This window comes from Electrona antarctica, assembly GCF_951216825.1.
Source record: "Electrona antarctica genome assembly, chromosome: 10".
Taxonomy (NCBI): domain Eukaryota; kingdom Metazoa; phylum Chordata; class Actinopteri; order Myctophiformes; family Myctophidae; genus Electrona; species Electrona antarctica.
Window position 1 is genome coordinate 41,656,335 of NC_136791.1, and position 17,405 is coordinate 41,673,739.

Below are 17,405 nucleotides of genomic sequence, written 5' to 3' on the forward strand. Positions count from 1 at the left end.
ACTACTACTCGATCACACTTACAGTGTCACACAAAAGCATCGAGAGTAGCAGATCCACAAGCTCCAAACGCTGCGCCAAGCGGAGCTGTTTGAGCTCGTGGATCTGTTACTTTTGATGCTTTTGAATTTAAATCCTGAAAAGTCACAGTTTTGGACATATGAGGTTCCCACCCAACGATTTAAAGGTGCTGTTAGTGGTGTTTTTGATTGTTTTTTTAAGACAAAAAGGTGTTCTGGCTCTATATATTCCGATAGTAATCTTCACTATAGAGTGTTTTTTTTTCAGTAAACAAAGGGTCCCCCCCTCCCGTTAATATAGCCTATCAGCTTCAAGTGTTCAATTTATAACGATCTATCTATTTTATTTGTAGTCGCCAAGTCTGCTTATTATAAGAAACTTGTTTTTATTGGTATAGTCACAGGTTGTGTCTTTTTTGGGCTTGTATTGGACCAGTGTTCTTGAAGCCAAACGAGACAACACAGATTGGTGAGACTAGCTACTGTACACTGTAGTGTGGCCTGTCACACAGCTGCTGACCATCTCAAATTAATTAGGTCAAATTAATAGTATCCAATTGTGAACTCAAAATACATCAGACCAAATGCACTGCATTAATAAAGTTTTTGTTTTTTAAATCATAGACGTGGATAATCGTTTCTCTCCTGAAATCTGGCCACGCTGATTTAAATTTGTAAATAATTCACTTCAAATTTCAATTGTTTTTCCTATATCATGTATGATTATGGATGTTTCTCTCTCCTGATTGGATGAAATTGCCAAATTGGTATCCCAAACTGATTTTCTTTTTTTGTCCCGTTTACTAAAGAGACAGCTAGACCAGGGGTTCTCAACCCGTGGGTCGCCAAATTATTTTGTTTTTAGTTTTTTAGTTTTTTTAACTGAAAAATGGAAATGAAGAGTTTACATGGTACACATAGTACATGCATACACCTCCCTAATGATTATATCTGGTTTCAGTATTTATTTATTTATGGTGTTTTGTATGGTGTATTATTAAGGTTATTGTAGCAGTCAATTTATATTGGGGGTCGGGAGGGGGCGGGGCGGGGCGGGGGTCCCGAGACATTGCCAAAGCATTTCCGGGGGTCCCCGGCCAAAAACGTTGAGAACCCCTGAGCTAGACCACAGTTACTGAACAAACACTCTTTATCGGAATATAGGGCTATTATTTAACACTTATTTTAACAAAAGAATATCACTCACAGCACCTTTAACCACTTCATCCTGGTATTCCCATTTTTGGGCATGTCATTATCGCAAAAAAAGGAAAAAAATAAAAAAGGAAGAAATAAAATGTCAAATATTTTCAATAAGTTTCAAAAATAGTGAAATTAGCAGACCTGCTGTACAACATTGCAACCCGGCGCAATGTGATGCATTGCGAGCTTATAGATTGGCTATTTTCACTATTTTTGTGTGACACCGTTGTACAACGAATGTCTTTCAGCCATTCATCACACTATCTTTGAATGTGCACAAGTCCAACCATGCAAATTTACGAAACAACCTTTTTAATATAACCTTTCACATAACAAAGCCTGCTATACAACTACCTACACATCGGCCACTGCCCCCTGTGAATGTCATCTTATTGTTACGATATAGGCCGATGGCAGTCAACAAGGCGAATATCGGCCGATACAATGTACGGCCGATATATCGATGCATCCCAAGGTTATTATAGTTTTGCATTTCTCATTAGAATGTTTTCGCCCCCTTGTGTGTGTGTTTTGTGTGAGTGCGTCTGAGTGAGTGCGTGATTCCGGAGCTATAATCTCGCAAAATAAAAAATCACTGGACCTATCGGGCGCCAAACGTTTTGTGCACGCTGCCAGTAGAACGAGGAAGACACTCCTTTTTTTTTTTCTCTAATCCGTGAACGACAACTACCTATTTTTTTTTTCCTTTTCTTCTTCTTCTTTTTTTTGTGCATGCATTTATACCTCTGCCCCACTGTCCTTCCGGATTACACCTTCTTCACAGGAAGAAAGAGTGGCCTGTGAAATCGCCGGATGTCATACGGACGTGCTTCTGTCGCCCACACATACAGCTCAGTGTATGGCTGGCGACATCATTGACTCTTGCTATGCCCTCGTAGCATAGTTAAGGTCCCTAACCCCCAGGCAGAAGTAAACACATGACGCATGTGGAATTACAGAGGCTCCTATCTTTGTATATCAAGATGGATCTTCCCCAATGATGTTTATTTCGCAAAAAAAATGTTTTCTTGCGCATACCTATCGATTGGTTTTGTTTTGCTGTAACGTTGAGCTTATAAGTTACACTCTGTCGCGCAACGGTGTTGCTTGCCAAAAAAGGACAGATCTACAAGCGGTCAACGTGTTGCACCACGACACAGTGATAGCTCATAGATCAGTTCTTTTTGGAAACAATTTTCGCAACAACTACGGAGTGAAGTTGCAGGACTTTTTCTTTCTCCCCTTTGGCAAAAAAAATAAATAAGCGTGAATCCGTGATCAGCATTGCTCACTTCATTGATGACAACCACCCGGTGCTTGTTTCTACCTACTCCGGCGTACGAGAGTGTCTCTCGCTGAAAAAAAGAAAAAAAAAGATCAACGTAAAAACTAAAGACGGATCAACGTGGATCCATTCTTTTCGGCGAGTGACACTGTCGTACCAAGGAGTATATGAGGGTTAACTTTCATGTCCATTGAATATGAGCTGTTGTGTCAGTTGGATTTAATGACTTTATAAAGAACTTTGCCTTCAAGAAAAGCAGGAGAAAGCACTTATAATATCAGCAATGGTAAGTCAAATAGGCTATACAGTATGGCTTACAGTGTTAATCTATATTTGTATAGCCTGCGTGTACTTGTGTTTGATGCCTGGCCTTCCTTCATTGAATGTTGCATACTATGCTGTTTATTTCACCAATGCTGTCTTGCCTATTTCTATGAACCAACAACTGTGTTTGTTTGCTGTGACGTTAAGTTTAATTTTACACACTTCCATCGCGCAATGGCGACAGATCTACAAACTATCAATGCGTTGCATCGCAGCGCTGTGATAGCTTGCAAATCTGGGTTTTTTTCTTCTTTTCTTTTTAACGTGACAACTACGGAGTGAAGTTGCAGGACTTTTCTTTTCTCCCTTTATAGGCAAAAATGATACGCCTGGCTGAATCTGTGATCAGCATTGCTAGCTGCTAAGGCCTCACTCAGACCTTTACTTCATTGCTGTATGCTTGTTGGATGAATGTTGTGTGGTGTCATGGCTGCCCCAATGCATTTCCAATGGAAGTCACATGGTTTGTAGTCCATATTTTGGACCACACGCTGTTGTATGGCTTTCGGCTGTGTTTCGACTGCGCCCCTCGAAACACAGCTGAAAGCAGACCCCTCCCCCTATGTTGTGTCAAACCATGTGACCTCCATTGGAAATGAATTGGGCGGCCATGATACTACACAGCATTGATCCAACGAGCACGAGAATTGCATTAAAGGTGTGAGCTCAGCCTAAGGGTGCACTCACACCTTTAATGCAATTCTCTGTGCTCGTTGGATCAATGCTGTGTAGTATCATGGCCGCCCAATGCATTTCCAATGGAGGTCACATGGTTTGACACAACATTGTGTTGTATGAGGGGGAGGGGCGCAGTCGAAACGCAGCTGAAAGCCATACAACAGACCCCTCCCCCTATGTTGTGTCAAACCATGTGACCTCCATTGGAAATGCATTGGGCGGCCATGATACTACACAGCATTGATCCAACGAGCACGAGAATTGCATTAAAGGTGTGAGTGCACCCTTAGTCAAATGGGCTATAATGGCTTACAGCGTCCATTTATATTTCATATTTATATAGCCTGCGTGTACTTGTGTATGATGCCTGCCTGGCCTTCATTGAATGTTGCACATGTGGTTTGAGCAGCGCCGACTGCTTGCAGAACACAAAATGAACGGACAGCTGACACACCTTCACCTTCACTGCTGTGTTTAGACTGTTGCCTTGGTTGTCCTTGCGTGTTCGATGTGTTGTCTAGCCAATTTGGTGCCTTTCGAGGCCTATAGTTTATTGGTTTGGTGAGCTTGCGTGTCACTGTCTGAGCTATGGGATGTTGTGTTTGAGAGAATGGTCCTCAACCGCTAATGCAATGCACAAGGATAATGTTTGTTTGTGTGGTGCATAAGATGGGCTACAAAGATGATTAGCCCTGGGCCGTGTGATGATGTAACTTGGCTCTGTGCCTATACGCATGTGATGGCATTCGGCGTAGACCTACTTTTGACTGTGTTTTATGTTTTCGCCCCTGTGTGTCTGTCTGTGTGTCTGTAAACTCTGTCTGTCTGTCTTTCTGTCTGTCTGTCTGTCCAGAGCTAATCTTGTACTAATCAGCGGCCAACATTTTGTGCGGCCCTTAGGCGAAAGGATGACACCCCATCCCAAATGTCTCAATTCGGCCTCATTGTGGCGCTATACCAGCCCGCTTTGCGTTTGGTTTTTGAATTGTAGATTGTACAATCAAAATTGGATTCCATGGATGATAAGGCAATTCCTCATATAGGTCCCGCCCATTTCTGCCTAACTGCCATAATTGCAATTTCTTCAAAACACTTTTTCCACTACACATCCTGGAAAACTAAAATCACTACACTTCTGGTGTCATGTGATCGACCGATTTTGATATTCCATACCAATTGGCTACAATTTGATTCCAAATCTTGTGTGGGAAGCATTGGAACCATTAATCAGTATGCCCAACGATTTGCAGCTTCAGAGCCCATTTAAAAGTGACACGACGCCATCTTGGTTGTGCTAGGATATAATAGCATGTAGCCAAAAGACCCCTGAGAGGATCGACAGCCACCGGAGGTATGATTACTTGTTACGTGACAAGCGGCGGGACTGCGATGGCTGTACACAACACAGAGCAGTTTGTTGGTAGAACTATGATTACAGTATTTCACCAAACGTGGCAGATTTTTGATATATTCCATACCGTTTGCCTGTAATTGGCTTCCACAATGAGTGGGCGGGGCCTATTTCATAGAAACGATGCCATATCATGACTGTCCAATCAACCCCAAATTGGAATGGCATGTTGAGGGGCCTCTATAGCGCCACCTCTAAAAGAGAGTCCACTTCTGCCCCCTGCAGCCCATGACTGACCTGGCGGACATATGCTCTCCACTGAGCCCATCAAAAACCCCATTTTGTTCTCACTTTCAGTTCAGTTTGAAAGATTTTTTAGGCTTATTTTTTGTTCGTTTTTGTGTTTAAAAAAAATATATAATTCAATATAATATAATATGGGGTATTTGTATATATTGTGTAATACAACTCATGAAACAACATACCGTTAAAACTACTGTTAACTGTTAAAACGTTCATATCCACCCACAAAACTAGGTTATGTACAGTATGACATTATTAGATGAAAACATAAGAGAACATTTTCTCTACGATTTAGTTTGCTGCAGTTCGTTTTGAAAACACACAAAAGACACAATAGTTTTCGTTTTGGTTATTTACATTCTTTTCAATGCCTCGTTTAATTTCAGTTCACAAAAAAAAAGTTTTCTCACATGTATTTTTCGTTGTTTTTTTTCTTCGTTTCTTTTTACTTTGTCAGTCTCAGTTGAACTATAATAACCTTGGTGCCACCCTAATTGTACTTGTGTCTGTTTGTTCACCCGACAGGGGACAGATGATTAAGGAGGTTGTTCTGACCCCCAAGTCCAGGAACAGGAACGGTGGTTCTCAACCCCACACAACCCCCGCCGTAACACTTGACCAATCCCCCCCCCTCCCCCTCCCCCCCCCCCCCCCACCCCTTGTCTCTGTGACTACCGTAGAGTAAAAGTCGCGCTCCTCCCCCTCGCGCGCGAGAGGTCCGGCGCGAGAGGTCCGACTCTCTGGGCATCGAGCTGGACGAGGATTACAGCCAGCTCATTTACAAGCTCCTGACGTCCGACATGATCCTGGACGAGGCGACTAAGGACTACGACGACGATAGTGACGGCGGCGCGTCGCTAATTGATTGTGTTTGTTCCGTCAACTGGCAGGGACTGATCAAGGAGTTCGAACTGTCTGTGGTTCTGAACAAGTCCCGGAGTGGCAGCTTCGGCTTCACCATCACACGCAGCAAGCTGGACAACTGCTACTACATCCAGGAGGTGCTGGACAACCCGGCCAAGACGGACGGACGCATCCGGGCGGGGGACAGGCTCATAATGGTACGCACACGGCACGGACACACAATTTACAATATCGTTACTATTACAGTTTTGGCAAATTTGGCTGATGCTCTTAATCCAGAGCGATTTACATGTAAGGGATGGGGAACCCCTGGAGCAAAATAGGGGAGGGCTATGCCTTTCTAATCTCAAAATGAACAAAATGATATTAATAATACAATTTAAAAAGGTATTAAAAATAAATGGAACCAGAACAAAGGTTGTCTTCGGTGTATGGTTAAAAATGGAGGTTGAAGTTACGATGGGTTTATATGGGAAGGAGGCGGGGCAACTAAAATGTATATCAAATATTTAAATACTGAATCAAGCAACTTAAAAACGGTCCGGGGTGTGTAGACGATTAAATTACCCAAGTGCCTTTAGTGCCCTTTAGTTGCGTTCCTGTCGTTGCTCACTTCACTGGCACATAATATGAATGAAAATTCTATTTCTGTTCTGCTTTTAGGATTGTGAAGATATGTGCATATTGCAAAACAAATAACATTACTGACATATTTACATTACACTTTCAAAAATACATTATGCTTTCAAAGTCTGTCTGTCTGTCTGTCTGTCTGTCTGTCTGTCTGTCTGTCTGTCTGTCTGTCTGTCTGTCTGTCTGTCTGTCTGTCTGTCTGTCTGTCTGTCTCCGTCTCTCTCCCTCTCGCCTGTCCCCAGGTAAATGGCCACGACGTCACCAACGTGACGGATGACGTGGCGATGTCCGTCCTGCGCTCGTCTCCCAGGAGACTGAGCATGACCCTGGGCAGGGCGGTCACCAACCTGGTGGCGCGGCCCACGGGTGACAGCCTCCCCGACATCGTTCTGTACAAGACCCCTTCAGGACAGCTGGGTATACACACTGTTCCAGGCATCATGCTCACACACACAAACACACACACACACACACACACACACACCACTACACACGGCTGCTTTGACCCTTTAAGACCTGAGACCAGATTCTACTAAATGTATTCTAAATCCTGACAGTTTTCTAAAAAAAAAGAACGTATCAGTGGTGCTCAAACTTTTTCATGTCAAGAACCCCTAGAATTATATATATTTGGCCGCGGAACCCCATCTGAAAATATGTTGTTCCAGGAAAAAGATTTGAGTTAAAACATTTGCTGTGAAAGAATATACAGTATATTCAAAGATTTCACGATAAAAAAGCAGATCTACTATGAGCTTGTAGATCTGCTATTGTTAAAGTGGTTAAAAGCTTAAGCGACACAGAAGCTCTCCAGGTCTTAATGGCTTTAGGCGCATTCATACTCTGTGTGATGGAGCTAATACATATATAAATATTCATTCGTTCGAGACTTCATTTTGTTTCTGTTTAGTTTTTGTTAGTTGTTAGTTTGGTTTTAACCACTTGAACCGCAGCGTGCCTATTCTAAGTTTCTAAGTGCATGAGAAGTTTCCGTTTTAGGAATTGACAAGTTCTTGTATCAAGTTTTTAGTTGTTCAGGTATTATGAGGAAAGCCTTGATTTATAGAAAAGAAGCTATACGATGAAAGAATGCCTGGTGTGAGATGACAGTACATGATGATGATGATATTACATGCAATTCTATGTCATTTTAGTTCGTTTTAGTTTGAGTTTAGTTCGTCATTTTTGTTAGTTTTAGTTTGTTTTTTTATTTTTGTTTTTTTAACCTTTAGTTTCAGTTTCCCCCATTTACTTTTAGTCTTATTTCTTGATTACTTTGGCGTGCGTGCGTGCGTGCGTGTGTGTGTGTGTGTGTGTGTTTGTATGCGTGCGTGTGTGCGTGCATGCGTGTGTGTGTATATCCATATGCGTGTGCGTACGTGTGTGTGTGTGTGTGTAGGTATAAAGCTGACGGGGGGCATAGGCAGCAAGTGGCAGGGCATCTACTGTCTGGAGGTGGTCCCGGGCTCGCCGGCCAGCGAGGAAGGCAGCGTCCGACCCAACGACAAGATCCTGTATATCTGTGGCCGCTGCACGCTGGGCATGACCTTGGAGGACGCCGTCAAAGCCTGCGAGATCGCCCCTCGCAAAGTCAAGCTTAAAGTCCTCAGGTATATGGCCCAACGTCAAAGACCGTCCAAAATGGCTTCTTGCGACCATAGCGTGACGTGCCGTCCCCTCAGGGTTTAAACTCAATTTACAATTTACAATTTAGGCATTTAGCAGATGCTCTTAATCCACACTTACTTACAGTAAGCAAGAACAATACATGGTAATATATCAACATCCGTCTAACAGTGGAATATCTGTACAATGAAACTCTGAGTATACACTATAGAGTGCTTTGTCTACATATAATGCTATCTAAATGACATAAGTTTAGCCTTTGCATACTCCTGTAAGGTCGTCGAGGCTAGTGCAAGTGCTATGGGCTAAGATGGAGTCTGAAGAGGTGAGTTTTCAGACTACGGCGGAAGACTGGGAGTGAGTCTGCAGTTCTGATTGCAATGGGAAGTTCATTCCATCGTTTTGGAGCCAGAAGTCTAGTGGGACATATGGAGCGTTGTCCCGGCTGTTTTAGTGAAGGTTCTGCCAGCCTCCCTGTGTTGGCTGAAGTGAGCGAGCGGGGGGTATCCCTGTGGGACCGTTTGGGGGGATGAGAGCAAACCTTTCCAAGAAATCTGGTAGGTCTGGAAAAAACAGAACTAGATACTAAAGAAAAAAATAACTAGAGCAAAAAGGCAAAAGCAGTTAATAAAGCAGTTTTAAAAAGAAAGCTCAGAAATGTCAAAGCAGGTTTTAAAGAAAGCTCAGACATTTCAAAGCAAGTGCAAAAGGTCAGAGTGTTTTACCTGCTGTTCTGAAGTAAAGTACAGCCTGTTCAGCTGTTCTCACAGCGAGGGCTTTGACACCACCGTGCCCGCGCCTCGCGGTGCCACGCGTCGTGCACGGCAACAAGGCAGTGCCACTGCCGAGTGAGGTTGTTTACTGTAACCCCAAATCGGGGGTTCAACATGTATACTCACAGAAGATCAGCTATATTAACACCCAAAGGGCAGTATTATGCGTGTCTTAAGTACCAGGTCTTATTACTTAACTTAACCCATTTTGGGCGGGAACCCCTTTTGGTGTTTTAAACATTATGTTGTAATTTAGCTATTGAAAAATAGCAGATCTACAAGCTCAGCTTGTAGGTCTGCTATTTTTGAAAAATCGTGAAAATATTTATTTCAGAAAACTGGAGGATTTAGAAGATTTTTTTTAAATTTTGAGGTCAGGCCTGAATGGGTTAAGACCTGGAGTCGTGATCAATGCCAATCGGCTATTCTGAGTGGCCAAACAGCATTGACCACGCCTCCAGGTCTTAAGTTAAGTAATAAGACCTGGTACTTAAGACACGCATAATACTGCCCTTTAAAGTGTCCTTTTCAGCTGGTCTTTAAGGGTTACATGTGGGGTGGGGGTGTGACTGTTCACAGCTGATGTGTTGTCTCCTCCTTTCTGACAGGGAGGACCAGCCAGTCACCCCCAGGGCCAAGTGGAATGGTAAGTGTGTCGCCCATGTTGTGTTGCCAGATTTTGCGAGAGAAATCTTTGAAATCTATAGCGACTTTAGGCCGCATGATCACTTTAAAACTCCTTAAGTGCCAGGGGGTGGACACCAGTTTTGGTCCTGGGTGCCACTGTCCCCATTATAAAGAAAATAAAGAAAATGTAATTCTATTGTGCATGTCATGTGCATGTCATCACCTGCACACCAGATTAGAGGAATTTTCAAAATATGGATTAAAAAAATATATAAAAAAAAATCTCGGTTTCTCGTTGGTGGCAACCAGTACATGGTTAGATTCATCTCGTGATCTCGTGGGTGGCACCTAAACAGTTAAACAATACTGTTTCGGTACCATTATCATCTTCATCATCATCATTGTTGTTTTATTATTATTATTATTATTATTATTATTATTATTATTATTATTATTATTATATTTATAATAATAATAATAATAATAATAATAATAATAATAATAATAATAATAATAAATAATACTAATAAATGAATAATAATAACAATTAGTTTGTGTTATTTTGTTCGTATTTAGTAATATAACCACCTCTCATTGTTGTTGGTTGCACTGGTTGGACTGCCAGGCAACCAAGTTATTTATGGTCAAGGATGCGAAAATAATGAGTCATAATAGGTAATGGGTAATAACAGTAGTTTAATCATTGACTGAAGAACTCCTAATATGACCTTCAGCTCTTGATCGAATCACATTTCTGTGACGGTTGACATTGGCTATATATTTTCGTTCACCATCTGCACCTGTAACGTGAAATAATCATTTTTTAACCCATTTTGGGCGGGAACCCCTTTTGGTGTTTTATAATTTAGTTATTGAAAAATAGCAGATCTACAAGCTCATAGCTCATAGCTTGTAGGTCTGCTATTTTTGAAAAATCGTGAAAATATTTATTCCAGAAAACTGGAGGATTTAGAAGATTTTTTTTAAATTTCGAGGTCAGGCCAAAATGGGTTAAATGGCCAATAAATAAGGCATTTATATGTCAAACCATCCTTTTGTTGTGTTTTCCTCTAAGGCTTGTTCGATTGGAAGAAGGACAGGAAGTTCTTCACTCGCTTCGAGGACAGCAGCACTCAGGGGAAAGAAGCAGAGCGGGGTGAGCAGTGTTGTTTTCGTCGACTAAAACTAAGACGACAAATGTCGACTGCCTTTTTTCACTGACGAAAACTACATGGAAACTAAATGAAAACGAAGCTATGATGACTAAAACTAAGACTTAAATATATTGACGATTTCGTCAACAAATAAAAACTAGACTAAAATGTTAGGAAGGGACTAATGGACGAGAGATCCAGTATCAGTCATTTTACAATTAGTGTTGCATGCTGAAAATACCCGATCTACAAGCTTACAACGAGTTGCAGCGAGCTTGTAGATCGGCTATTTTCAGCAAGTGTAAAAATCAGTCATTACGACGGCATCAAGGCCCGCCAAAATACATTTTAGTCGACTAAACCAACTGTAGATTCAGTCGACTAAATCGTATGATATTTACTCGACTGAAACACTAAAACATTCCAGGTGACTAAAATATGACTAAAACTAAATGAAGTTTCATTCCAAAGACTAATGACTAAACTAAAATAGAAATTTGCTGCCAAAAACAACACTGGGGGGGGTGAGGAGGAGGAGGATCAGGTCTCCCTATCATCCATCCATCTCAGCTGTTATCCACCTCCACGTTGTATCCTCGCCTTCGTGGCTTCCCTTTTCCTCTCTCGTGCCTTTCATCCGTGTGAACTTAATTGTACCCGAGTGCTGAAAGAAAGATGGCTCTCTCTCTCTCTGTATACTATCTGAGAGAGAGCTTGTGTGCGTGCGTGCGTGCGTGCGTGCGTGCGTGCGTGCGTGCGTGCGTGCGTGCGTGCGTGCGTGCGTGGCCGTGTATGTGTGTGATCTGTTCGCTGACAGACGCTTCTCGTCTGTCTCTGTGCAGGATTAATAATTAGCAAGCCTTCCGCCCTCCACTGGTGTATTGGACTGCATGGCATCAACCACACACACGCACACACACACACACACACACACACACACACACACACAGACGCGCACAGGTGTACGACCAGTAGTCCATGCATAGGGTCAGGCAGGTCAGTTGCCTAGTGACATTGAAGGTACGAGTTAGGTGGCAGCCGAAGCTGTGTAGGACAGTGTCTTGTCTGAAAAGACCAGCGTTGTTCAGCTGTCACAGCAGAGGCCCGCCGCACGTCAACAGCGCTCTTTCGTCTCCGTCCCAACTCCCAAATGGAGGGAGGTCAGTGTGAGTTTCCATTGGCTGACACGTCGACGACGGCGACCACCATGCATGCATCGACGGATATTTTGGATTTATGAAAAGATGTCGCTCGCCGCCTTCAACGCGGGGAGCCATTGTTTATTAGCAGTCTGCCTCTTCGGATCGGTTGGAGAAAAAGCCAGAGATTATGCTTGGTTGCACGCGGTGCTGCGTGAGCTGAAAATAGCCAATCTACGAGCAACTGTCGATCGGCTATTTTCTTTATAGCCTCCTTGATTTGTAGCCTATTTCACCTTCACCAAACATAGCAGATCTCCCAGTTATATTAGGTGCGACACGTTGCGTAGATCGGCTGTTTTTTGTGTGGTGAGGTTGTAAATGGGCTGTTTTCGGGGCTGAATAAATTAGGTGTAAGGGTTTGAGTGATGTGAAGTGTCGAATGCTTGTGGACAGTAACAAATACTTACTGTACTGTATTTAAGTACATTTAGTACAGTACTAGTATTTGTTTTTGTTTTCTGCAATTACTTTACTAACAATTTCTGAAAATGTCCTTTTGTATACGGTCTCTGTCGGGTGGAAACCTCATATGTCCAAAACTGTTACGTTGATGTTCAGGTATTCAAATAAAAAAAAAAGGGAGCAAAAGTAGCAGATCGACAAGCTCATTCAAGCATGTCGATCTGATGCTTTTGGTACTTTTTTGTGTAATCAACTTTTGTAGCATGATCAACTAGATCATGGATAAACATGGAGATAAGAGATTTCTGCCCGACAGCAACGGTATAGACTTTGTACAACGCAGCTGATGATGACCTGTCCTCTCTCTCTCTCTCCGTTTGTTGTCTTTTCTTTCTCCAGCTGAAGCCGTGAGTCGGAGCGTGGGGACTTTCAGACAGCGTCTCTCTGCCACAGAACAGGACGTAAGTCACAGTGACAGAACACAGTCTTTGTGTTCTGACACTTCAACCTCTCCCAACGGCTTCTTTTCTTTTTATATACCGTACATCGTCGCCATCGGGGCCAGAAACCTCTTATCTACGTATTTGAAAATGTTTTTTTGTAAATTAACGCCCTGCTACTACTTGATCACACTACGCCGTCTCACGCGGAAGCATTGGAAGTAGCAGATCCACAACGCGAGGCATCTGGAGCTTGTGGATCTGCTGCTTTTTGCTATTTCTCGATGTGAATCCTGAAAAGTAACACTTTTAGACATATGAGGTTTCCACCCGGCATGAGATGATATTCTTTTCTTTTTGTTTGGCTCCAGTTCCCCTGTCTGTCCCACTTAGCTTTTTTTTCTACTGTTTTGTCTTTGTCTGAACTCTCTGATGACAACGCACTGTAACTCGAGTCTGTACCGTGTGTCAATCTGCGCCTGCATTCTCAGCTGGGGGTCATTGTGTGCGCGCGTGCGTGCGTGCGTGCGACCGTGTGTGCGTGCGTGTGTGCGTCCGTGCAGATCGCTGGACATGGTTAATGTGTGCCTGTCTGTTTACAAATGAACTCTTTTACACTTCATTTATGAATTTATGGATTTATTGGAATGCAGTTTACTGCCTGGACCGGCTGAATAATAACTAATAATGAGAGAGTGGTGGTGTGATGGAGCTTTTCCATTGCATGGCAACGCGACTGGACTCTACTCATTTTATGACTCTGTTTTCCACTACAGATACGTAGGTTAGGACCCCCAGCAATGTAGCTGGCTATCTACATCCATCTCTGCATATTGAATACTGACAAACAATGCAATAGTTAAAGCTAATGTTAAATAGAGATCATTTACCAGGCAGCCTTAGCGTTTACAGTTAACACTAATGCTGCCTGGAAAAACTATCTCTATGTCACCTGTACAGTTTCTGTGACTTTTTACATGAGAAATACAATAGGCCATGCAGTCGCCTGACAGAGCTAATACAAAAATAATAGGTATACTAGCCTAGTAGGTGTTACTTTTTCCCATTGGAAAAAAACAAAAATGGCGAGTAGGGCCATGAAATTGAGTCGAGGTGAGCCAGTACCATGTAAGTGGAAGAGTGCAAGACTTTCAGATGTTAAGACTGTGACAAATGAATGATTTGAAAATGCACCTATGCGAGTATTACACATCAAACTATTACATTGGTTGACACCTCATTCATAACAGGTTGATGATTTTATCTGCAGTGAGAAATCGTCCTTGTTCTAAAAATATATTACAGCACTTAATAATTGCGTTATATTAATCGCAGGAAAAAAACACTTGGTCGGACCTGTACTTTTGGATGTGTCTCCATTACAGACATACACGCTAAGCCCTTCCAAACCCCCAAAATGATTCCTCTCATTCCCTTTCCTCGCTCAAACGCTTAAAGCGCTCAAACTTTATTCTTTCCTGCTTTGATTTCCTTACCCCCCCCCCCTCCACCCAGCCTCTCTACTTCCCTTTCTTTTTTTTGTCTTGGAAAAATGACACACAAAAAATAATTTCACCCACTTTTTTTGTACTTTGTACTTGTAAAACTGTGATGTGACAATAAAGCTGAATTGTAATTCTCCGACTGCAGAGTTGCATCATGCAGGTGGAGTTCACCAAGCCAGAGGGAGGGGGCCTGGGCTTCTCTCTGGTCGGGGGCACTAACGGCAGCATGCTCCGCGTCAACGAGATCTGCTCCGGTGGAGCGGCACAGCTGGACGGGAGGCTGAGAGTAGGAGACATTCTGCTGGAGGTAACTATAGTCCACATCTAAGTATACCACCTAACTCCAAAATCCAAAGAAACATTTAGCTCAAGTGGAGTTAGGAGGTTTTTGTCGAAGCGCTTTTTAATACTTTTCATTGGTTCAATATTTCATAACCCATTGATGCCTGAGGCGAATCTGGGAAGGCCTTCTAGGGCCTGACCTAAGGTTTCTGAAAACGTTAAAATTCTGATTCATTCTTTTTTTTAAATAGTTATGTTGCTACATGTATAGCAATAGCTGATGAGACGCAGAGAGCGCGCATCAAAGGTAGAACAACGTATAGGTTGGAAACCTCATCATGTCCAAAACTGTTACTTTTCAGAATTTCAGGAAAACAGCAAGAGTAGCATATCTACAAAACGAAACCTCTTTATTGGTTAAACATTAATAAAACCCACAGACACACTGACTGAACTCGGTAGAATCTGCACCTGGCTCACTGATAACCAACTATCTTTACACACCTGGGAAAAACCGAATCCATTCTGTTTGGATCAAATAGTATCTCAGCAAAGGCAGACGGCTTCTCAGTTAAAGTGGGTGACAATATTATCACACGAAAAGAAAACGAAAATAAATCACAGGTTCCGCTTCCATCATGGAGGCAAATCTTTCCGGTGATAAAAATGTTCACCAACGTAATCAAAAAGGTCAACCAAACAAGACTCCTGTACAGGATCTCCTCACTGGTCAACAAAAACACCAGACCCTAACAGGAGCCCTTGTGCAAGGTTTCTTCGACTATGCGTGCCCCTCTTTGTACCACAGCACCTCAAAGGCAAGTTGTACGTCTTTAAATGTTCTGATGAATTGAAAAGACCCTGATGTAAACAAATCGTGTGCTTTTCATGGTTCCGTCTACAAAGTAACAGTTTTTGTATTGACCTGTGTTTTCGTTTGAAATGTACCCATTCTACATACTGTGAAATAACATAATCAATCAATGAATCAATCAATCACTCAAAAGACTTAACCACTTTCAACGTAGTGTCCCTATTTTGAGCATATAACTATAACAGTTTCATATCAAGGTCCATTATTTATTAGGCATTTGAGCCACGGACCAAAATTTGATGAGATTTAGCCTCTCAGACCCACAATTCCATGCTGATGTGGTATAGGTAGTGGCGATAACAGGCGTTGATCAACATTACTTTAATGAATTTATGAAAATTATAAAAAAGATGAAATAGAAAAGATGAAAGTGTCAAAAGCAAAAGCAGCAGATCTACAAGCGGATCCACACGGCTTGCGGATCTGCTACTTTTGCTAACTTTTGTTTGACACCGGTGTATGATCAAGTATCTCGTTAATTTACGAGAAAACCCCCCCCCACAAAAAGTTAGAATATGGAGATAAGAGGTTTCTGCTTTCTGTTTAAAAACGACCATAAATCAACAGTAACATGTCGTTGTTATAAGACCTCCTGTTAGTCTGACCCTGTGTGCGTGTGTGTGTGTGTGTGTGTGTGTGTGTGTGTGTGTGCGTGTGTGCGTGTGTGCGTGTGTGCCAGGTGAACGGAGTGATCGTGTCGGGGCTGAGCCACAGCAAGGTGGTGGACATCCTGCGTAAGGCCGAGGGCACGGTGCAGCTGACCATCTGCAGGGACATCCTGCAGCCTCCGTGCTACTCCTCGGAACCCCCCGAGGGTGGCGCCGAAGACACCACGCAGGACTACCCCTACCCTGCGGGCGCAGAAGACACCACGCAGGCCTACCCCTACCCTGCGGGCGCAGAAGACACCACGCAGGCCTACTACCCCTACCCTGCGGGCGCAGACACCACGCAGGCCTACCCCTACCATGCGGGCGCAGACACCATGCAGGCCTACCCCTACCCTGCGGGCGCAGACACCATGCAGGCCTACCCCTACCCGGCCGTCGCAGACATGACGGCCTACCCCTACCCCGCCGGTGGCATCATGGCCGACCAGCCGCCATACCACGTCCCCGAATCCTCCTCGTCCTCGACTGACGCGCTGCTAATCTATCCGGTTGAGCGTCCCCCCGGTGAGAGCCTCGATGTGTTACTTTTTTGAGAGGACAGTACCGGTGTCAGTGCAATGTATGGTTGACTACTGACAATAATCAGTACTCAAATTATTAATATTTACGTAACCCTAGAACACTAAACTTAACTTGTTGTCAAACCATCACTAAACCCTGGGTATATTTTACCCAAAAATCCATAAAATCATTATAAACCCATAGTTTATGAATTGGCTGCAGCTACTAGCCTGCCATGTTGTTAATCTGCTGTAGTTTTGAACCTGAACTGGTGGAAAACACAAGAGACAAAATCTGCCAAGGACTTCAATGCGATGCGAGTCTAGCCAACATCAACTCTCTGGAGGGCAGCGACTCCTAAATCGTTGCCCTCCACATTCTCCTGTTTAGCATCAGGGTCTTGTTGCGAATGCAGTAAGCGATTACTATAGAAGCCTGCCTAGCTCGTCTGTGTGTGTGTGTGTGTGTGTGTGTGTGTGTGTGTGTGTGTGTGTGTGTGTGTGTGTGTGTGTGTGTGTGTCACGCTGTAACACCACCCGCCCGCCACCAGAGGGTGCACACAAAAAACACACGCACGCACACACACACACACACACATGCACGAACACACGCACGAACACACGCACACACAAAAAAAATCAAAAAAAATTACAAAAAAGAATTACAAAAAAACTTACAAAAAAAGATTA

At 43.1% G+C, this 17,405-nt stretch overlaps 1 protein-coding gene across 1 annotated transcript in view; it reads left to right on the plus strand.

The window, feature by feature from the left end:
* Positions 1 to 17,405, plus strand: part of ptpn20 (protein tyrosine phosphatase non-receptor type 20) — a gene marked incomplete at its 5' end in the record, with an annotated part of 83,779 nt that overhangs the window by 50,146 nt on the left and 16,228 nt on the right. Inside the window, 8 exons of the mRNA XM_079511935.1 lie at positions 6,053 to 6,223; positions 6,902 to 7,076; positions 8,059 to 8,269; positions 9,667 to 9,704; positions 10,761 to 10,841; positions 12,843 to 12,904; positions 14,534 to 14,695; positions 16,224 to 16,719. Coding sequence (XP_079368061.1) covers positions 6,053 to 6,223; positions 6,902 to 7,076; positions 8,059 to 8,269; positions 9,667 to 9,704; positions 10,761 to 10,841; positions 12,843 to 12,904; positions 14,534 to 14,695; positions 16,224 to 16,719 — 1,396 coding nt within the window. The remainder of the gene's footprint in view (positions 1 to 6,052; positions 6,224 to 6,901; positions 7,077 to 8,058; positions 8,270 to 9,666; positions 9,705 to 10,760; positions 10,842 to 12,842; positions 12,905 to 14,533; positions 14,696 to 16,223; positions 16,720 to 17,405) is intronic.